General features: G+C 40.8%; 1 protein-coding gene across 13 annotated transcripts in view; it reads right to left on the reverse strand.

Annotated features, from left to right (window-relative positions):
- dennd1a (DENN domain containing 1A) overlaps positions 1–20,407 on the reverse strand; it is a 203,359-nt gene that overhangs the window by 69,849 nt on the left and 113,103 nt on the right. For 5 of the 13 annotated variants that reach the window (XM_062959488.1, XM_062959482.1, XM_062959489.1 and 2 more), the window contains 3 exons: positions 14,874–15,012; positions 5,141–5,241; positions 3–48 (listed from right to left, as the gene is read on the reverse strand). In XM_062959488.1, the coding sequence (XP_062815558.1) occupies positions 3–48; positions 5,141–5,241; positions 14,874–15,012 (286 nt within the window). Of the gene's footprint in view, positions 1–2; positions 49–5,140; positions 5,242–14,873; positions 15,015–20,407 lie in introns of all 13 variants that reach the window. The other 8 variants (XM_062959492.1, XM_062959487.1, XM_062959490.1 and 5 more) reach the window with 3 other exon arrangements.

Here is a 20,407-nt window from a genome sequence, read left to right on the forward strand (position 1 = left end):
ACCTCCATGAGGCTCAAGTGTATCCCGATGAGGTAGGGCATTGGCGCGCTGCAACGAAAGACAAAGAGGAGGCTTAGAAAGACACCGGGGAGACTGGGGTGCAACGCACTACATAGAGGGACCTCGGCGAGGAGAGGAAAAGTCAGCTCAAGGCCCCAACAATGATAGATCTGTTCGTCCTTGTCTTTATCACCCTGTGCTGCCTGCCAGGTGGCAATAATAAGGCATTGTAAGGAAGGCCTTCCTTCTGAGAGCTGGAGAAGGGAGAAAGTAGGTACACAATGCTCCCAATGACACTAAGCAACACTGGGTATATACACAAATACATAGAATAGAATAGATTTATTGTCATGGTGCTATCGCACAACGAAATTAAATGCCTTCTCTAGCACACATCGCAAAACAACACACCCATCCCTCCACACTCTCACCACAATCACACAGCTCCCAATGTCACACCAATGCGAAGCTCTAGGATAAAAGCTGCCTCTCAAGTCTGTTTGTCCTTGTCTTTGTCACCCTGTAGCGCCTGCCAGGTGGCAATAACAAGGCATTATAAGGAAGTAGGTGCACGATGGTCCCAATGACACTAAGCAACACTGGGTATATACACAAATACATAGAATAGAATAGAATAGAATAGAATAGAATAGAATAGAATAGAATAGATTTATTGTCATGGTGCTATTGCACAACGAAATTAAATGCCTTCTCTAGCACACATCGCAAAACAACACACCCATCCCTACACGCTCTCACCACAATCACACAGCCCCCAATACCACACCAATGCAAAGCCATGGAGTTCGCCATAGCCACAACTCTAGGATGAAAGCGATCCTTCAGTCTGTTTGTCCTTGTCTTTGTCACCCTGTAGCGCCTGCCAGAAGGCCATAATAAGACATCTCAAGGAAAAGCTGGAGGGAAAATTCTCCCTCTGGCATCTGCTTTTGCTTTGGGCCTTTCCTTTCTGATCTTTCCAGATGCAAACAACAAAACCTTGAACCCGACTGCAAGGCAACGGAGGAAGAAGCCAGAAGCCAGGCTCGGTAAGAAGCAGGAGAGGAAACAGAAGGCAGGCCTTTGTTTCCCGGCCAAAAGGCCTCTCTCTTTCTCTCTCTTTTTCTTTCTTTCCTCCGCTCGTTCCAAAAATAGATGGAAACGCTCTTCCGGGGGAAAGGAATAGATGTATTTACGGCACACAAATTAGCGCCCAATTGATTTATTCGGCTAAGTATAGGGTGCGATTGCCACCCTAATTAAGGTTCACGTCAGCCAACGGTAATCAGTCGGTGCGTTTGCACAAAAATAAATAAATAAAACCAAACGCAATTAGATTCTCCGCGGTAATTACAGGGGTTTTTTCCGAGCTGTGCTTCCAAGCCGTCCATCTCCAAGCCTTTCTCTTTGCTTAAGCGGCTGCGGAGGGAAAGGAAGGGGCCAGAAGCTGCCAGGAATGATGGGAGTTGGAGTCCAAAACACCTGGAAGGAAAGCCAAAGTTTCCTTCTTGGCTTCCAGGTTGGGTTTCTTTCTCATGCGGATAAACAGCTTCGCTCTCACAGAGCCTTCTCTCACACCAACCTTACATTTGGAGGGCCCGAGTTTCCTTCTTGGCTTCCACGCTGAGCTTCATTCTCATGCGGATAAACAGCTTCACTCTCACAGAGCCTCCTCTCACACCGACCTTACACTTGGAGGGCCCAAGTTTCCTTCTTTGCTTCCACGCTGAGCTTCTTTCTCATGCGGATAAACAGCTTCGCTCTCACAGAGCCTTCTCTCACACCAACCTTACATTTGGAGGGCCCAAGTTTCCTTCTTTGCTTCTACGCTGAGCTTCTTTCTCATGCGGATAAACAGCTTCGCTCTCACAGAGCCTCCTCTCACACCGACCTTACACTTGGAGGGCCCAAGTTTCCTTCTTTGCTTCCACGCTGAGCTTCTTTCTCATGCGGATAAACAGCTTCGCTCTCACAGAGCCTTCTCTCACACCAACCTTACATTTGGAGGGCCCAAGTTTCCTTCTTTGCTTCTACGCTGAGCTTCTTTCTCATGCGGATAAACAGCTTCGCTCTCACAGAGCCTCCTCTCACACCGACCTTACACTTGGAGGGCCCAAGTTTCCTTCTTTGCTTCCACGCTGAGCTTCTTTCTCATGCGGATAAACAGCTTCGCTCTCACAGAGCCTCCTCTCACACCGACCTTACACTTGGAGGGCCCAAGTTTCCTTCTTGGCTTCCACGCTGAGCTTCTTTCTCATGTGGATAAACAGCTTCGCTCTCACAGAGCCTTCTCTCACACCAACCTTACATTTGGAGGGCCCAAGATTCCTTCTTTGCTTCCACGCTGAGCTTCTTTCTCACGTGGATAAACAGCTTCGCTCTCACAGAGCCTCCTCTCACACCGACCTTACACTTGGAGGGCCCAAGTTTCCTTCTTGGCTTCCACGCTAAGCTTCTTTCTCATGTGGATAAACAGCTTCGCTCTCACAGAGCCTTCTCTCACACCAACCTTACATTTGGAGGGCCCAAGTTTCCTTCTTGGCTTCCACGCTGAGCTTCTTTCTCATGTGGATAAACAGCTTCGCTCTCACAGAGCCTCCTCTCACACCGACCTTACACTTGGAGGGCCCAAGTTTCCTTCTTGGCTTCCACGCTAAGCTTCTTTCTCATGTGGATAAACAGCTTCGCTCTCACAGAGCCTTCTCTCACACCAACCTTACATTTGGAGGGCCCAAGATTCCTTCTTTGCTTCCACGCTGAGCTTCTTTCTCATGCGGATAAACAGCTTCGCTCTCACAGAGCCTCCTCTCACACCGACCTTACACTTGGAGGGCCCGAGTTTCCTTCTTGGCTTCCACGCTGAGCTTCTTTCTCATGCGGATAAACAGCTCCGCTCTCACAGAGCCTTCTCTCACACCGACCTTACATTTGGAGGGCCCGAGTTTCCTTCTTGGCTTCCACGCTGAGCTTCTTTCTCATGCGGATAAACAGCTCCGCTCTCACAGAGCCTCCTCTCACACCGACCTTACACTTGGAGGGCCCGAGTTTCCTTCTTGGCTTCCACGCTGAGCTTCTTTCTCATGCGGATAAACAGCTCCGCTCTCACAGAGCCTTCTCTCACACCAACCTTACATTTGGAGGGCCCGAGTTTCCTTCTTGGCTTCCACGCTGAGCTTCTTTCTCATGTGGATAAACAGCTTCGCTCTCACAGAGCCTTCTCTCACACCGACCTTACACTTGGAGGGCCCAAGTTTCCTTCTTGGCTTCCACGCTGAGCTTCTTTCTCATGCGGAGAAACAGCTCCGCTCTCACAGAGCCTCCTTTCATACCGAGCTTACACCTGGAACGCCCAAGTTTCCTTCATCTCTAGGTGTAAATTCGGTGTGAGAGGAGGCTCTGTGAGAGCGGAGCTGTTTATCTGCATGAGAAAGAAGCTCAGCGTGGAAGCCAAAAAGGAAACTTGGGCCCTCAAGGTGTAAGCTCATGTGTAAGTTTGGCATGAGAGGAGGCTCTGTGAGAGCAGAGCTGTTTATCTGCATGAGAAAGAAACCCATCGGTGTGAGAGGAGGCTCTGTGAGAGAGGAGCTGTTTATCTACATGAGAAAGAAGCTCAGTGTGGAAGCGAAGAAGGAAACTTGGGCCCTCAAGGTGTAAGCTCGGTGTGAGAGGAGGCTCTGTAAGAGAGGAGCTGTTTATCTGTATGAGAAAGAAACCCATCGGTGTGAGAGGAGGCTCTGTGAGAGAGGAGTTGTTTATCTGTATGAGAAAGAAACCCATCGGTGTGAGAGGAGGCTCTGTGAGAGAGGAGCTGTTTATCTACATGAGAAAGAAGCTCAGTGTGGAAGCGAAGAAGGAAACTTGGGCCCTCAAGGTGTAAGCTCAATGTGAGAGGAGGCTCTGTGAGAGAGGAGCTGTTTATCTGTATGAGAAAGAAACCCATCGTGTGAGAGGAGGCTCTGTGAGAGAGGAGCTGTTTATCTGTATGAGAAAGAAACCCATCAGTGTGAGAGGAGGCTCTGTGAGAGCGGAGCTGTTTATCTACATGAGAAAGAAGCCCAGCGTGGAAGCCAAAAAGGAAACTTGGGCCCTCCAAGTGTAAGCTCCTGTGTAAGCTCAGTGTGAGAGGAGGCTCTGCTTGAGCGGAGCTGTTTATCTGCATGAGAAAGAAGCTCAGTGTTGAAGCAAAGAAGGAAACTTGGGCCCTCCAAGTGTAAGCTCCTGTGTAAGTTTGGCATGAGAGGAGGCTCTGTGAGAGAGGAGCTGTTTATTTGCATGAGAAAGAAGCCCAGCGTGGAAGGAAAGGAGGAAACTTGGGCCCTCCAGGTGTAAGCTCGGTGTGAGAGGAGGCTCTGTGAAAGAGGAGCTGTTTATCTGTATGAGAAAGGAACCCATCGGTGTGAGAGGAGGCTCTGTGAGAGAGGAGCTGTTTATCTGCATGAGAAAGAAGCTCAGTGTGGAAGTTTTGAACCAGTTGCCTTTGGCGTGCTATTCCGAGACCGTGTAGGGACTTACAACCCTGGAGAGTTTGCACCCAGTCATCCCAGTAATTCCATCAAGCTCCTTCCATCCAGCCTCCCGAACCGGCCCGCTTTCCCCTTTGCCAAGCCCTCTTTCCCATTCCTGCCCCTGTCACTCACTTCCTCCCTCGGCGCATGGCGTGAAATTAACAAGGAGCCGCACAAAGGGGTTGGGGAGGGACGGGAGCGGCATGAGCGTGAGCCGTGCTGGGAAATTGCAGGGATGTCGCCAAAGGATGTGGGGAGCCGAGGGGAGAGCGGGGCTGCGCTTCAAAAGCCATGCTCAAAAACATGTGGCAGGTGTTTACGGGTAAATGTTGGAAGCTTTATGCGCTGAATAATGCAGGGAAAGGGGAGGGGAGCACGGAAACCCCTTATTTATTCCCTGCTCCGTAAATGTATGTAACTAACCAATATTTTTGCCGACGGGATACTGTCATCAAGGGGGAAATAGTTGCCGTCATTGTATTTTTTGCTGCGAGTCGTTTTCGCTCTGAACGCACCACAACCGCCCCCAAACGCACCACAATGCCCAGCATCACAGCACTGCCGGAAAGGAGGCGAATCGGACATTTGTATGACCTCCTAAATCGATACACCTGGAATAAGTACCGCTTACTTACCAGCAGTAGTCCAAGAGGTGTGGGGGCAGCACAGGGATGTAAACATGTTGCCAAAACATGGGGTAGAGCATCGCCGCGGAGCCGTGGATGCAGGCCGTCAACTGAAAGGCACAAAAGGGAACGGGGTCAGCGCATCGGCCGGAGCATCAGAAGGGACAGAGAGTTTCCTCTACGCTGACGATTGTGCCACCACCGTCCAAGCAGAGAGCTTTGAAAGGGTCGAACAGAAGCTCACTGAAGCTTTAGGGGCTCTTACTGCCTATTATGGTTTCCTCTACGCTGACGATCGTGCCATCACCGCCCAAGCAGAGAGCTTTGAAAGGGTCGAACAGAAGCTCTCTGAAGCTTTAGGTGGTCTTACTGACTACTACGGTTTCATCTATGCTGACGATTGTACCATCACTGCTCAAGCAGAGAGCTTTGAAAGGGTCGAACAGAAGCTCTCTGAAGCTTTAGGTGGTCTTACTGCCTATTACAGGGAAAAACAGCTGATCCCTAATCCATGTAATTCATCTATGCTGACGATTGTGCCATCACCGCCCAAGCTGAGAGCTTTGAAAGGGTCGAACAAAAGCTATCTGAAGCTTTAGGTGGTCTTACTGACTACTACGGTTTCATCTATGCTGACGATTGTACCATCACCGCCCAAGCAGAGAGCTTTGAAAGGGTCGAACAAAAGCTATCTGAAGCTTTAGGTGGTCTTACTGACTACTACGGTTTCATCTATGCTGACGATTGTACCATCACTGCTCAAGCAGAGAGCTTTGAAAGGGTCGAACAGAAGCTCTCTGAAGCTTTAGGTGGTCTTACTGACTACTACGGTTTCATCTATGCTGACGATTGTACCATCACTGCTCAAGCAGAGAGCTTTGAAAGGGTCGAACAGAAGCTCTCTGAAGCTTTAGGTGGTCTTACTGCCTATTACAGGGAAAAACAGCTGATCCCTAATCCATGTAATTCATCTATGCTGACGATTGTGCCATCACCGCCCAAGCTGAGAGCTTTGAAAGGGTCGAACAAAAGCTATCTGAAGCTTTAGGTGGTCTTACTGACTACTACGGTTTCATCTATGCTGACGATTGTACCATCACCGCCCAAGCAGAGAGCTTTGAAAGGGGCGAACAGAAGCTCACTGAAGCTTTAGGTGTTCTTACTGCCTATTATGGTTTCCTCTATGCTGACGATCGTGCCATCACCGCCCAAGCTGAGAGCTTTGAAAGGGTCGAACAGAAGCTCACTGAAGCTTTAGGTGTTCTTACTGCCTATTATGGTTTCCTCTATGCTGACGATCGTGCCATCACCGCCCAAGCAGAGAGCTTTGAAAGGGTCGAACAGAAGCTCACTGAAGCTTTAGGTGTTCTTACTGCCTATTATGGTTTCCTCTATGCTGACGATCGTGCCATCACCGCCCAAGCAGAGAGCTTTGAAAGGGTCGAACAAAAGCTATCTGAAGCTTTAGGTGGTCTTACTGACTACTACGGTTTCATCTATGCTGACGATCGTGCCATCACCGCCCAAGCAGAGAGCTTTGAAAGGGTCGAACAGAAGCTCTCTGAAGCTTTAGGTGGTCTTACTGCCTATTATGGTTTCCTCTATGCTGACGATTGTACCATCACTGCTCAAGCTGAGAGCTTTGAAAGGGTCGAACAGAAGCTCTCTGAAGCTTTAGGTGGTCTTACTGCCTATTATGGTTTCCTCTATGCTGACGATTGTACCATCACTGCTCAAGCAGAGAGCTTTGAAAGGGTCGAACAGAAGCTCACTGAAACTTTAGGTGTTCTTACTGCCTATTACAGGGAAAAACAGCTGATCCCTAATCCATCTAATTCATCTATGCTGACGATTGTGCCATCACCGCCCAAGCTGAGAGCTTTGAAAGGGTCGAACAGAAGCTCTCTGAAGCTCTAGGTCAGTGATGGCCAACCTATGACACGCGTGTCAGCACTGACACGCCTAGCCATTTTTGCTGACACGCTGCCGCCTGCAGATTGATTGGATGACTAATGTCTTTTGTGGCCAAATTTGGTGTATATATACACACACACACCTATATATATTATTCTATTATTATTGTGGAATATTATTATATTATTACTATTGTATTATTATATTATTATTCAATCATTCTATTATTATTCTATTATTATTGTGGAATATTATTATATTATTACTATTGTATTATTATATTATTATTCAATCATTCTATTATTATTCTATTACTATTGTGGAATATTATTATATTATTACTATTGTATTATTATATTATTATTCAATCATTCTATTATTATTCTATTATTATTGTGGAATATTATTATATTATTACTATTGTATTATTATATTATTATTCAATCATTCTATTATTATTCTATTATTATTGTGGAATATTATTATATTATTACTATTGTATTATTATATTATTATTCAATCATTCTATTATTATTCTATTACTATTGTGGAATATTATTATATTATTACTATTGTATTATTATATTATTATTCAATCATTCTATTATTATTCTATTATTATTGTGGAATATTATTATATTATTACTATTGTATTATTATATTATTATTCAATCATTCTATTATTATTCTATTACTATTGTGGAATATTATTATATTATTACTATTGTATTATTATTCATTATTCATGACTACATTGAAACTAGAATAGAGAGAAATCAGCGTGGAAACTGCAAGAGGTACCCTAGATCGTTGTACATGGAAATAATGGTAGTAAATAGTTTTTGATTTATTAAATACAGTTATATATTTTTGTTATTTAAATTATATATTTTGTGAAATATATACATTTTTTTCTCAAACACACCACCCAAGTCATGCTAAGTTTTTGGGTGAATTTTGACACACCAAGTGCAAAAGGTTGCCCATCATTGCTCTAGGTCAGGGGTCCCCAAACTTTTTAAGCCGAGGGCCGGTCCACAATCCTTCAGACTGTTGAGGGGCCGAATTATCATTTGAAAAAAAAAACAAAACAAATTCCTATGCATACTGCACATGTCTTATTTGTAGTGCAACAACAACAACAAAAGAACAATACAATATTTAAAAATGAAAACAATTTTAACCAACATAAACCTATCAGGATTTCAATGGAAAGTGTGGGCCTGCTACTGGCCAATGAGATAGTCAAGTTAATTGGGATTGTTGTTGTTGTTTGTTGTTGTTGTTGTTGTTGTTGTGTGCCTTCAAGTCATTTCAGACTTTGGGCGAGCCTAAGTCTAAAATTATTTATTTATTCATTTACTACATTTATTTATTACATTTATATCCCACCCTTCTCACCCTGAAGGGGACTCAGAGCAGCTGTATGTACATAGAATATATTATATTATTAGCATTGCACCATATTAGCATTATATATTACTATATTGAACTATACCACTATACTGTAATATTATATGTAATATATAACGTATAATTAATATTATTATATGGTATTATTAGTATTAAATTGTATAACATTATAATATTATTATCAATATTATATGTATATACAATATATTATATTATTTAAAATGATATAAAATATTATATTATAAAACTGAGGGCGGGGGCCAGGTAAATGACCTTGGAGGGCCGCATCCGGCCCCCGGGCCTTAGTTTGGGGACCCCTGCTCTAGGTGGTCTTACTGCCTATTACGGGGAAAACAATGTTCAACATTGACACCAATGACCAACCACTAGCAGAAGGGAGACAGAGTTTCCTCTATGCTGACGATTGTGCCATCACTGGCCAAGCTCTCTTCATATTTCTCGCGCATCTCCAAAACGAATCAAACGGCGCCTATCGGAGGCTTGTTTTGCGCCACTGCGCACAGAAAGGGACCCGCTAACAACCGCTCCGGGCCTCCCGTGATCCAGGTGGGTCTTCACCTGAATCGCAAAAGCGTCTCCCGCTAAGAGGGGCCGAGGAGGAGAAAAGGGGTCCGTGGGAGCACACGGCCCCTCCGCTCCATGCGCCCTTTAATGCGCCACTTCCTCCCCCACACTCCTTTGTGGCTATAAATACTGGCTTCCCAACTACGGGAGAAAATTAAGTCATTTGAATCATAAAAGCGCATTGTTGACTTATTCCTCGCCCTTGGAACTTAACCCCAAAAGGAACAGGTGCGCAAGACTCACAACTTGGGGGGGGGGGGGGGGGTCACCAGAAAGAACCCAACGGCTCCACAAAACCATCCTAAGGCAAGTCATAAATATACTCTTTGGTTTGCTGTGAGTTTCTTGGGCCATATCCCAGCAGCATCCCCTCCTGACGTTTCGCCTGCATCTGTAGCTAATGACATCTTCAGAGGAACTGATGGTAGTTTATATATATCTTTCTCCCACCCTGGACATTATTCCACAGATATAAATATCGAGATATATATATATATATATATATATATATATATATATATATATATATATAAAAAGAGTGATGGCATCACGGCAGCGGACAAAACAACAAAAGTAAACACCCCCCAACCTCGAAAATTGACAGCACAACCCTTCATCCATGCCTCTAGGTTGATACAACAAAAAGAAAAGAAAAATAAAGTCCTAATTAGAGGGAGAGGAATAATTGTTTTTATCCAATTGCTGCCAGTTAGAAGGCTAAGCTCCGCTCACTTGGTCTCCTAGCAACCCACTCAGCCCAGGGGACCCTTTACCTTAACTACCACCAATTCCTCAATACTTTATTTCCCATACCACCAGACTTCGCCACAGCAACGCATGGCTGGGCACAGCTAGTATATATATATATATACACACACACACACACACACACACACTCCTCTTGCCACACTTCCAACAAACCTCTATGCAGATACCCTCACTGATTGACTTTGCAGCTGCAAGGCTTATTATTATTACAGTAGAGTCTCACTTATCCAACACTCGCTTATCCAGCGTTCTGGATTATCCAACGCATTTTCGTAGTCAATGTTTTCAATACATCGTGATATTTTGGTGCTAAATTCGTAAATACAGTAATTACAACATAACATGACTGCATATTGAACTACTTTTTCTGTCAAATTTGTTGTATAACATGATGTTTTGGTGCTTAATTTGCAAAATCATAACCTAATTTGATGTCTAATAGGCTTCTCCTTAATCTCTCCTTATTATCCAACATATTCGTTTATCCAATGTTCTGCTGGCCCATTTATGTTGGATAAGTGAGACTCTGCTGTATTATTATTATTATTATTATATATAATAATAATAATAATTACTATTATATATATACACACACACACACACTCCTCTTGCCTCATTTCCAACAAACCTCTATGCAGAGACCCTCACTAGTTGACTTTGCAGTTACGAGGCTTATTATTATTATTATTATTATTATTATTATATATAATAATAATTATTATTATTATACACACACACACACACACCTCTTGCCTCATTTCCAACAAACCTCTATGCAGACACCCTCACTGATTGACTTTGCAGCTACAAGGCTTATTATTATTATTATTATTATTATTATTATATATAATTATTATTATATATACACACACACACATACACACTCTCCTTGCCTCATTTCCAACAAACCTCTATGCAGACACCCTCACTGATTGACTTTGCAGCTACAAGGCTTATTATTATTATTATTATCATCATCATCATCATCATCATCATCATCATCATCATCATCATCAATATATATATATATATATATATATATATATATATATTTATATAGACACACACACACACTCTCCTTGCCTCATTTCCAACAAACTTCTATGCAGATACCCTCACTGACTGAATTTGCAGCTACAAGGCTTATTATTATTACTATTATATTATTATAATATAATAATAATAATAATAATATACACACACACACATACACACTCCTCTTGCCTCATTTCCAATAAACCTCTATGCAGATACCCTCACTGATTGACTTTGCAGCTACAAGGCTTATTATTATTATTATTATTATTATCAACACAACGACGTTGTATGGCACAGCAAACAAGATAGACATGCTGGATTTCGTTTCGCAAAACCACAAGTCGAACACTTCCCAAGTGTCTAGGACTGTGTGATGTATTTTCTGATGATGTGTGCAGATCCCAGTAGGGTGGCCTTTTGCAGTTGGCAGATGGTGATTTTGTCAATGTCTATTGTTTCCAAATGCCGGCTGAGATCTTTATTATTATTATTTAAACATTTAGAAACCTAAAACCCCAGTAAAAACTCCTTGACTCGATGACACAGTCGAGATCAGACCCAAAGAGGAGAGAGTCACTAAGCAACCAGGTCAGAGATGATGGGCAGCAAAATAATAATAATAATAATAATAATAATAATAATAATAATAATACTCCTTGCCACTATATAAGCCAACATTAGGCAAAGCAAATGTTGCTCTCCATTTACCAAGGGAAGCCGGAGCCTATTGACTGCGAAAGCCTTGACAAATATACGGATCTAACTCAAGCCGGGGTGTGTATTTGTGTTGTTTGTGCCTCTTAAAAGACGGGGAGAAGGGCCTTTTTCCCTTTGAGTGCACGTCCGCTTTCATCTCGCCGGCACTTGATGGACCCTGAGTAGCATTAAGCCTTATCGGGAGGAAATTACGGAAAATGTGCTTCTTCTTATCATCTGCCATCAGGGTTCATCAAGAGAAGGTCACGAGGAGGATTCCTCTGAAAGCATCGTTTATCAATACACACACACACACACCTATATATATATATATATATATATATATATATATATATATATATACACACACACACACACACACACACACACACACACACACACACCACATCTCTCTCTCTCTCTCTCTCTCTCTATATATATATATATATCTATATATATAAAAGAGTGATGGCATCACAGCAGCGGACAAAACAACAAAAGTAAACACCCCACAACCTCGAAAATTGACAGCACAACCCCTCATCCAGGCCTCTAGGTTGATACAACAAAAAGAAAAGAAAAATAAAGTCCTAATTAGAGGGAGAGGAATAATTGTTTTTATCCAATTGCTGCCAGTTAGAAGGCTAAGCTCCGTTCACTTGGTCTCCTAGCAACCCACTCAGCCCAGGGGACCCTTTACCTTAACTACCACCAATTCCTCAATACAGTAGAGTCTCACTAATCCAAGCCTCGCTTGTCCAAGCCTCTGGATAATCCAAGCCATTTTTGTAGTCAATGTTTTCAATACATCGTGATATTTTGGTGCTAAATTCGTAAATACAGTAATTACAACATAACATTACTGCGTATTGAACTACTTTTTCTGTCAAATTTGTTGTATAACATGATGTTTTGGTGCTTAATTTGTAAAATCCTAACCTAATTTGATGTTTAATAGGCTTTTCCTTAATCCCTCCTTATTATTCGCTTAAGATATTCGCTTATCCAAGCTTCTGCCGGCCCGTTTAGCTTGGATAAGTGAGACTCTACTGTACTTTATTTCCCATGCCACCATACTTCGCCACAGCAACGCGGGGCCGGGTACAGCTAGTATATATATATATACATTGATAAACAATGCTTTCAGACTAATCCTTGCGACCTTCTCTTGATGAACTCTGATGGCAGATGATATATATAATACTACTATTGTGCTATGGTAATAATATAATATATTGTGTACACATATAATATTGATAATAATATATTAATGGGATACAATAATAATAATAATAATATAACATAATAATATTAATTATATATTGTATATTAAATGTAATGTTGCTAATAAAACAGTAGAGTCTCACTTATCTAACATAAACGGGCTGGCAGAACGTTGGATAAGCGAATATCTTGGATAATAAGGAGGGATTAAGGAAAAGCCTATTAAACATCAAAATAGGTTATGATTTAACAAATGAAGCACCAAAACATCATGTTAGACAACAAATTTGTTAGAAAAAGTAGTTCAATACGCAGTAATGTTATGTTGTAATTGCTGTATTTATGAGTTTAGCACCAAAATATCACGATATTTTGAAAACATTGACTACAAAAATGAGTTGGATAATCCAGAATGTTGGATAAGCGAATGTTGGATAAGTGAGACTCTACTGTACTACTATTGTGCTATGGTAATAATATAATATATTGTGTACACATATAATATTGATAATAATATATTAATGGGATACAATAATAATAATAATAATAATAATAATAATAATAATAATATAACATAATAATATTAATTATATATTGTATATTAAATGTAATGTTGCTAATAAAACAGTAGAGTCTCACTTATCCAACATAAATGGGCCAGCAGAACGTTGGATAAGCAAATATGTTGGATAATAAGGAGGGATTAAGGAAAAGCCTATTAAACATCAAAATAGGTTATGATTTTACAAATTAAGCACCAAAACTTCGTTTTATACAACAAATTTGACAGAAAAAGTAGTTCAATACGCAGTAATGCTATGTAGTAATTACTGTATTTACAAATTTAGCACCAAAATATCACGATGTATTGAAAACAATGACTACAAAAACATTGACTACTAAAAGACAGACTGCATTGGATAATCCAGAATGTTGGATAAGCGAATGTTGGATAAGTGAGACTCTACTGTATTTTAGTATAGTGGTACAGTACAATATAGTAATATAAAATGCTAATATTGTGTTATACTAATCATATAATATACTAGCTGTGCCCGGCCACGTGTTGCTGTGGCTAGGACTGAATTTTTATTTTCTTTTTGTTGTATGAACGTAGAGGCATGGATGAAAGGTTTTGCTGTCAATTTTCGAGGTTGTGGGGTGTTTAGTTTAGTTGTTTTGTCCGGTGCCGTGATTCCATTACCCTTTTATATATAGAGATTGTATATACATACAGTAGAGTCTCACTTATCCAACATTCGCTTATCCAACGTTCTGGATTATCCAACGCATTTTTGTAGTCAATGTTTTCAAAATATCGTGATATTTTGGTGCTAAACTCATAAATACAGCAATTACAACATAACATTACTGCGTATTGAACTACTTTTTCTGTCAAATTTGTTGTATAACATGATGTTTTGGTGCTTCATTTGTAAAATCATAACCTAATTTGATGTTTAATAGGCTTTTCCTTAATCCCTCCTTATTATCCAACATATTCGCTTATCCAACATTCTGCTGACCAGTTTATGTTGGATAAGTGAGACTCTACTGTACCATATATACTTGAGTATAAGCCGACCTGAATATAAGCTCACCAGGACCCTCACCCGAGTATAAGTTGAGGAGGGTTTTTTTCAGTCCTGAAAAAGGGCTGAAAAACTAGGCTTATACGCAAGTATATACATTATTATTATTATTATTATTATTATTATTATTATTATTATTATCATCATCATCATCATTGCAGGTTGCAAAAGACACCCTTTGACTTTTAGACATAGATATATGAATGTATGTATTTCTTTTTCACACAACTCTTCATTCCCCAATGGAGAGCAGAGTAGCAAATACCATCCTCCCCGAGAACGATATGTGGTGGAAGTGAGGCTGGGACTAAATGGATAACTTGTGGTGCCCTCTTTCAGTGGCCACAACACCATGGGAGATAATAATAATAATCATCATCATCATCATCCCTCCCAACAGATGGCCATCATCATCATCATCATCATCATCATCATCATCATCATCCCTCGGACATGTAGGGTTGGGCATAACGTGCTTGGGACACCCATTAGGATTCTCTGTGGGTGCGCACCCGGAGCACCCATTGGCCTCTCCCACTCACGGTGCTGAGCTTGCTGCAGCAGATGAGGATGCGCCGCTCGTACAGCATGCTGGCGTAGAGGTGCAGCATGTTGTTGACGTCCACGGCCACAAAATACTCGGTCAGGTTTCTCTAGGAAGAAAGGAAGGAAGAACGACCAATCAGCACACTCAGGCTCAGGGTCAAAAGAAGTCAACAAAACCAACATGTGCCGAGATGCGCATGTGCCACACACACACACATTATGGCAAAGAGGCAAACCGGATTTAGCATCGCGCAGAAGCGCAGGGAGCCCATTAGCACTTTTGACGGTTCCAACAAACCCCAAGCTCCCTAATACTTGGCTGCAGAAGTTTGCCAAGAAGTTGCACACTGGGCACAAATATGTTCCGCAGCTTGCCGTCCAGAGACAAAAAATTGAAGCCAAAAATTAAGCCCGGCCTTTGCTGATTTTTTGGGTAAAAAAAAAAAATTAAACACAACGATAAACACACACTGAGGGATAGAGGCTGTGTCAGAGGATGGTGGACGTGGCGCCGCTGGTTAGTAGCCAGCTGCAATAAATCACGACTCATCGAGAGGTCGTGAGATCGAGGAGATAAAGTTTTATTATTATTATTATTATTATTATTATTATTATCATATCGATTTTTATATATAAAAATTTTATTATATATAAATTTTATATTTTATATATAATATAATATAAAAATTTTATATATAATAAAAATTTATATATAAATATATATATAAATTTTATTATATATAAAATTTTTATATTATTATATCAATTTTTATATGTATAAAAATTCTATTATATATAAATTTTATATTTTATATATAATATAATATAAATTATATATATACATTTTATATTTTATATATAATACTAGCTGTGCCCGGCCACACGTTGCTGTGGCAAAGTGGTGGTGGTATTGGTTAAAAATTGTTGTGTAATTTTTATTTGACGTTATTTGCATTTTTTAAATTAATTTTATTGTAAGTTATCTTTTTATTTATTATATTTTATTATTTTCTTGTATTATTTTTAGTTATTTTCTGTTATTATAGTATTTTATTGTATTAATTTTTTAGTGTTTTTAATTATTTTTTTAGTGTTTTTATTATTTTTTTATTGGGTTGCTAGGAGACCAAGTGGGCGGAGCTTAGCCTTCAAACTGGCAGCAACTGGATAAAAACAATTATTCCTCTCTCTCTAATTAGGACTTTATTTTTCTTTTCTTTTTCTTGTATCAATCTAGAGGCGTGGATGATGGGTTGTGTTGTCAAATTTCGAGGTTGGGGGGCCTGTAGTTTTGTTGTTTTGTGGGTCGCCGTGATGCCATCACTCTTTTATATATAGATAGATATAAAATTTTTATATATAATAAAAAATTTTATATATATATATATATATATATATATATATATATATATATATATAAAAATTTTATTATATATAATTTTTTAAAATAAATTTTATATTTTTATATACCGGGTCAGATTAAGCCCCTGACCATTCATAGCCTAGCTCGCTGTTGACCTAAGCAGCCCGAAAGACAGTTGCATCTGTCAAGTAGGAAAGTTAGGTACTGCTTTATGCGGGGAGGCTAATTTAACTAATCTAAGGCACCATCAAATTACCCAGCAGCGTGCGGAAAAGAATGAGGAAGTACTACAGCAAGGGCTCGGCGTCACAGCTTCGAATTCAGCATAACCTCATGAAGCCGGAAGCTGGAAAATGTTAAATTGCCTCTGTGTCTGTCTGTAGATGTGATAATGTCTTGATAATGGCACTGAATGCTGCTCTGTCCATCCAAAACGGCATTGAATGAATGTTTGCTGTTTATGCGTACTGTACTGATTTTAATCGTATATTTTAATTCTCATTTGTGTGTTTTCGATATTTGATGTTTTATGTATGTATACTTGTTTTGCATTTGTAAGCCGCCCTGCGTCCCTGCGGGGAGATAGAGGCAGGGTACAAGAATAAAATTATTATTATAAACTCGGGGCTATGTCTGCTTTTATTGTTGTTTTTATTGTTTTTATTGTTATTTTAAAGCTAATTGTATTGTTTTAATCTATTTCTGTAAACCGCTCTGAGCCAAACTGGGAATAGCGGTATACAAATCTAATAAATAAATAAATTATTATTATTATTATTATTATTATTATTATTACTATTATTACTATTATTATTATTATTATTATTATTATTATTCTGTAATGCACCCTGAGTCCCTTTGGGGAGATAGATAGGGCAGAATATAAATAAAGTATTATTATTATTATGATGACCCTTTGACATCAGCAAGCTGACTAGCTCCCTTAGATTCTCCCCCTGTTCCAGGGATATCTGATGGGGGGGAGTGTGGGCTTCGGGAGATGGCCATTGAGGTTGTGTGTGGGGGGGGGGGGGACGTTGCGGTCGTTTCCATCATCCCAGGGAGAAGCGCAACAAAACTCTTGCGACCCTGAGGAAAGATAGGTTAGGTGGCCTTCATGACAGACCCCCCGGCTTTAAGGTCTTGTTGCTAAATGCCAGATCTGTCAACGGTAAGTCAGCAGTAATCCAGGACTTGATCCTGGACGAAAAGGCAGATCTGGCCTGCATTACCGAAACTTGGTTGGATGAGCTGGGGGGTGTCAATCTTACCCAGCTGTGTCCTCCAGGCTACGGAGGGCATCAACAGGCCGGGCGCGGGGGGCGGGGAGGCGGCGTAGCAGTGGTCTATCAGGACACCCTTCCCCTGACCAGATGCCCCGTTCCTCAATCGTCTGGGTTTGAGTGTGTCCACTTGAGGGTGGGGACCCGGGACAGTTTGGGGCAGGGGTCCTCAAACTTTTGAAGCAGAGGGCCGGTCCACAATTCTTCAGACTGTGGAGGGGCCGAATTATCATTTGAAAAAAATACAAACAAATTCCTATGCATACTACACATGTCTTATTTGTAGTGCAACAATAACAACAACGAAACAACAATACAGTAGAGCAGGGGTCCCCAAACTAAGGCCCGGGGTCCGGATGCGGCCCTCCGAGGTCATTGACCTGGCCCCCGCCCTCAGTTTTATAATATAATATATTGTATATACATATAATATTGATAATCATATTATAATGTAATACAATATAACACTAATAATAATACCCTGAAATAATATTAATTACATACTCTATATTACATATAATATTACTAATAATATTACAGTATAGTGGTATAGTTCAATAAAGTAATATATAGATGCTAATATTGTGCTATGCTAATAATATAATATATTGTATGTACATATAATTTGTAAGCCACCCTGAGTCCCCTTTGGGGTGAGAAAGGTGTGATACAAATGTAGTAAATAAATGCAGTAAATAAATAAATAATAATTAAATACATTTTAGACTTAGGCTCGCCCAAAGTCTGAAATGACTTGAAGGCACACAACAACAACAACAACAACAACAACAACAACAACAACAACAGCAGCAACCCTAATTAACTTGACTATCTCATTGGCCAGAAGCAGAAGCACACTTCCCATTGAAAACCTGGTAAATGTATGTTGGTTAAAATTATTTTTATTTTTAAATATTGTATTGTTCTTTCGTTGTTGTTGTTGCTGTTGTTGTTGTTTTTGCATTACAAATAAGACATGTGCAGTGTGCATCAGAATTTGTTTGTATTTTTTTTTCAAATGATAATCCGGCCCCACAACAGTCTGAAGGATAGTGGACCGGCCCTTGGCTTAAAAAGTTTGAGGACCTCTGCAGTAGAGTCTCACTTATCCAACATAAACGGGCCGGCAGAATGTTGGATAAGCGAATATGTTGGATAATAAGGAGGCATTAAGGAAAAGCCTATTAAACATCAAATTAGGTTATGATTTTACAAATGAAGCACCAAAACATCATGTTAGACAACAAATTTGGCAGAAAAAGGTGTTCAATACGCAGTAATGCTCAGTAGTAATTACTGTATTTATGAATTTAGCACCAAAATATCACGATATATGGAAAACATTGACTCCAAAAATGTGTTGGATAATCCAGAATGTTGGATAAGCAAGTGTTGGATAAGTGAGACTCTACTGTACAATATTTAAAAATGAAAACAATTTTAACCAACATAAACCTATCAGGATTTCAATAGAAAGTGTGGGCCTGCTACTGGCCAATGAGATAGTCAAGTTAATTAGGATTGTAGTTGTTGTGAGCCTTCAAGTCATTTCAGACTTTGGGCCTAAGTCTAAAATTATTTATTTATTCATTTACTACATTTATTTACTACATTTATTTCCCGCCCTTCTCGCCCCGAAGGGGACTCAGAGCAGCTGTATGTACATACAATATATTATATTATTAGCATAGCATAATATTAGCATTATATATTACTATATTGAATTATACCACTATACTGTAATATTATATGTAATATACAATTAATATTATTATATGGTATTATTATTAGTATTATATTGTATAACATTATAATATTATTATCAATATTACATGTATATACAATATATTATATTATTTAAAATGATATAAAATATTATATTATAAAACTGAGGGCGGGGGCCAGGTAAATGACCTTGGAGGGCCGCATCCGGCCCCCGGGCCTTAGTTTGGGGACCCCTGGTTTAGAGCTTTATAGGTAATAACCTGCACCTTGAATTGGGCCCGGAATATTATCGGCAGCCAGTGGAGCTGCTTGAACAGGGGCGTTGACCGCTCCCTATAAGCAGCTCCAGTTAGTAACCTGGCTGCCGACCGTTGTACCAACTGTAATTTCCGGACCGTCTTCAAGGGCAGCCCTACGTAGAGTGCGTTACAGTAATCCATCCTTGAGGTAACTAGAGCGTGGACCACCGTGGTCAAGCCAGACTTCTCGAGGTACGGTCGCAGTTGGCGCACAAGTTTTAATTGTGCAAAGGCCCTCCCGGCCACGGCCGACACCTGGGCATCAAGTGACAACGATGAGTCCAGGAGGACCCCCAAACTGCAATGGACCTGCGCCTTCAGGGGGAGTGTGACCCCGTCAAGCACAGGTGGCCACCCTATGCCCCGATCGGTCGAACGGCTGACCTGGAGGACCTCTGTCTTATCAGGATTAAGCTTCAGCTTGTTGGCCCTCATCCAGCCCATCACAGCGGCCAGGCACTGGTCTAGGATCCGAGGGGCTTCCTTGGAAGCAGGTGGAAAGGAGTAGTGGAGTTGAGTGTCATCTGCGTAGAGATGGCACCCAACTCCAAAACCCCGGATGACCTCGCCCAGCGGTTTCATGTAGATATTAAAAAGCATGGGGGACAGAATGGAACCTTGCGGGACCCCACAGGTCAAAGGCCAGGGGTCCGAGCAGGTGTCCCCCAGCTTCACCATCTGGGATCGGCCCTCCAGGAAGGACTGGAGCCACTGGAGAGCAGTACCCCCAAGGCCCATCCCAGAGAGACGTCCCAGAAGGAGACCATGGTCGATGGTATCGAAAGCCGCTGAGATGTCCAGGAGAACCAGCAGGGTCACACTCCCCCTGT

Source organism: Anolis carolinensis, unplaced genomic scaffold (assembly GCF_035594765.1).
Source record: "Anolis carolinensis isolate JA03-04 unplaced genomic scaffold, rAnoCar3.1.pri scaffold_7, whole genome shotgun sequence".
Taxonomy (NCBI): Eukaryota; Metazoa; Chordata; class Lepidosauria; order Squamata; family Dactyloidae; genus Anolis; species Anolis carolinensis.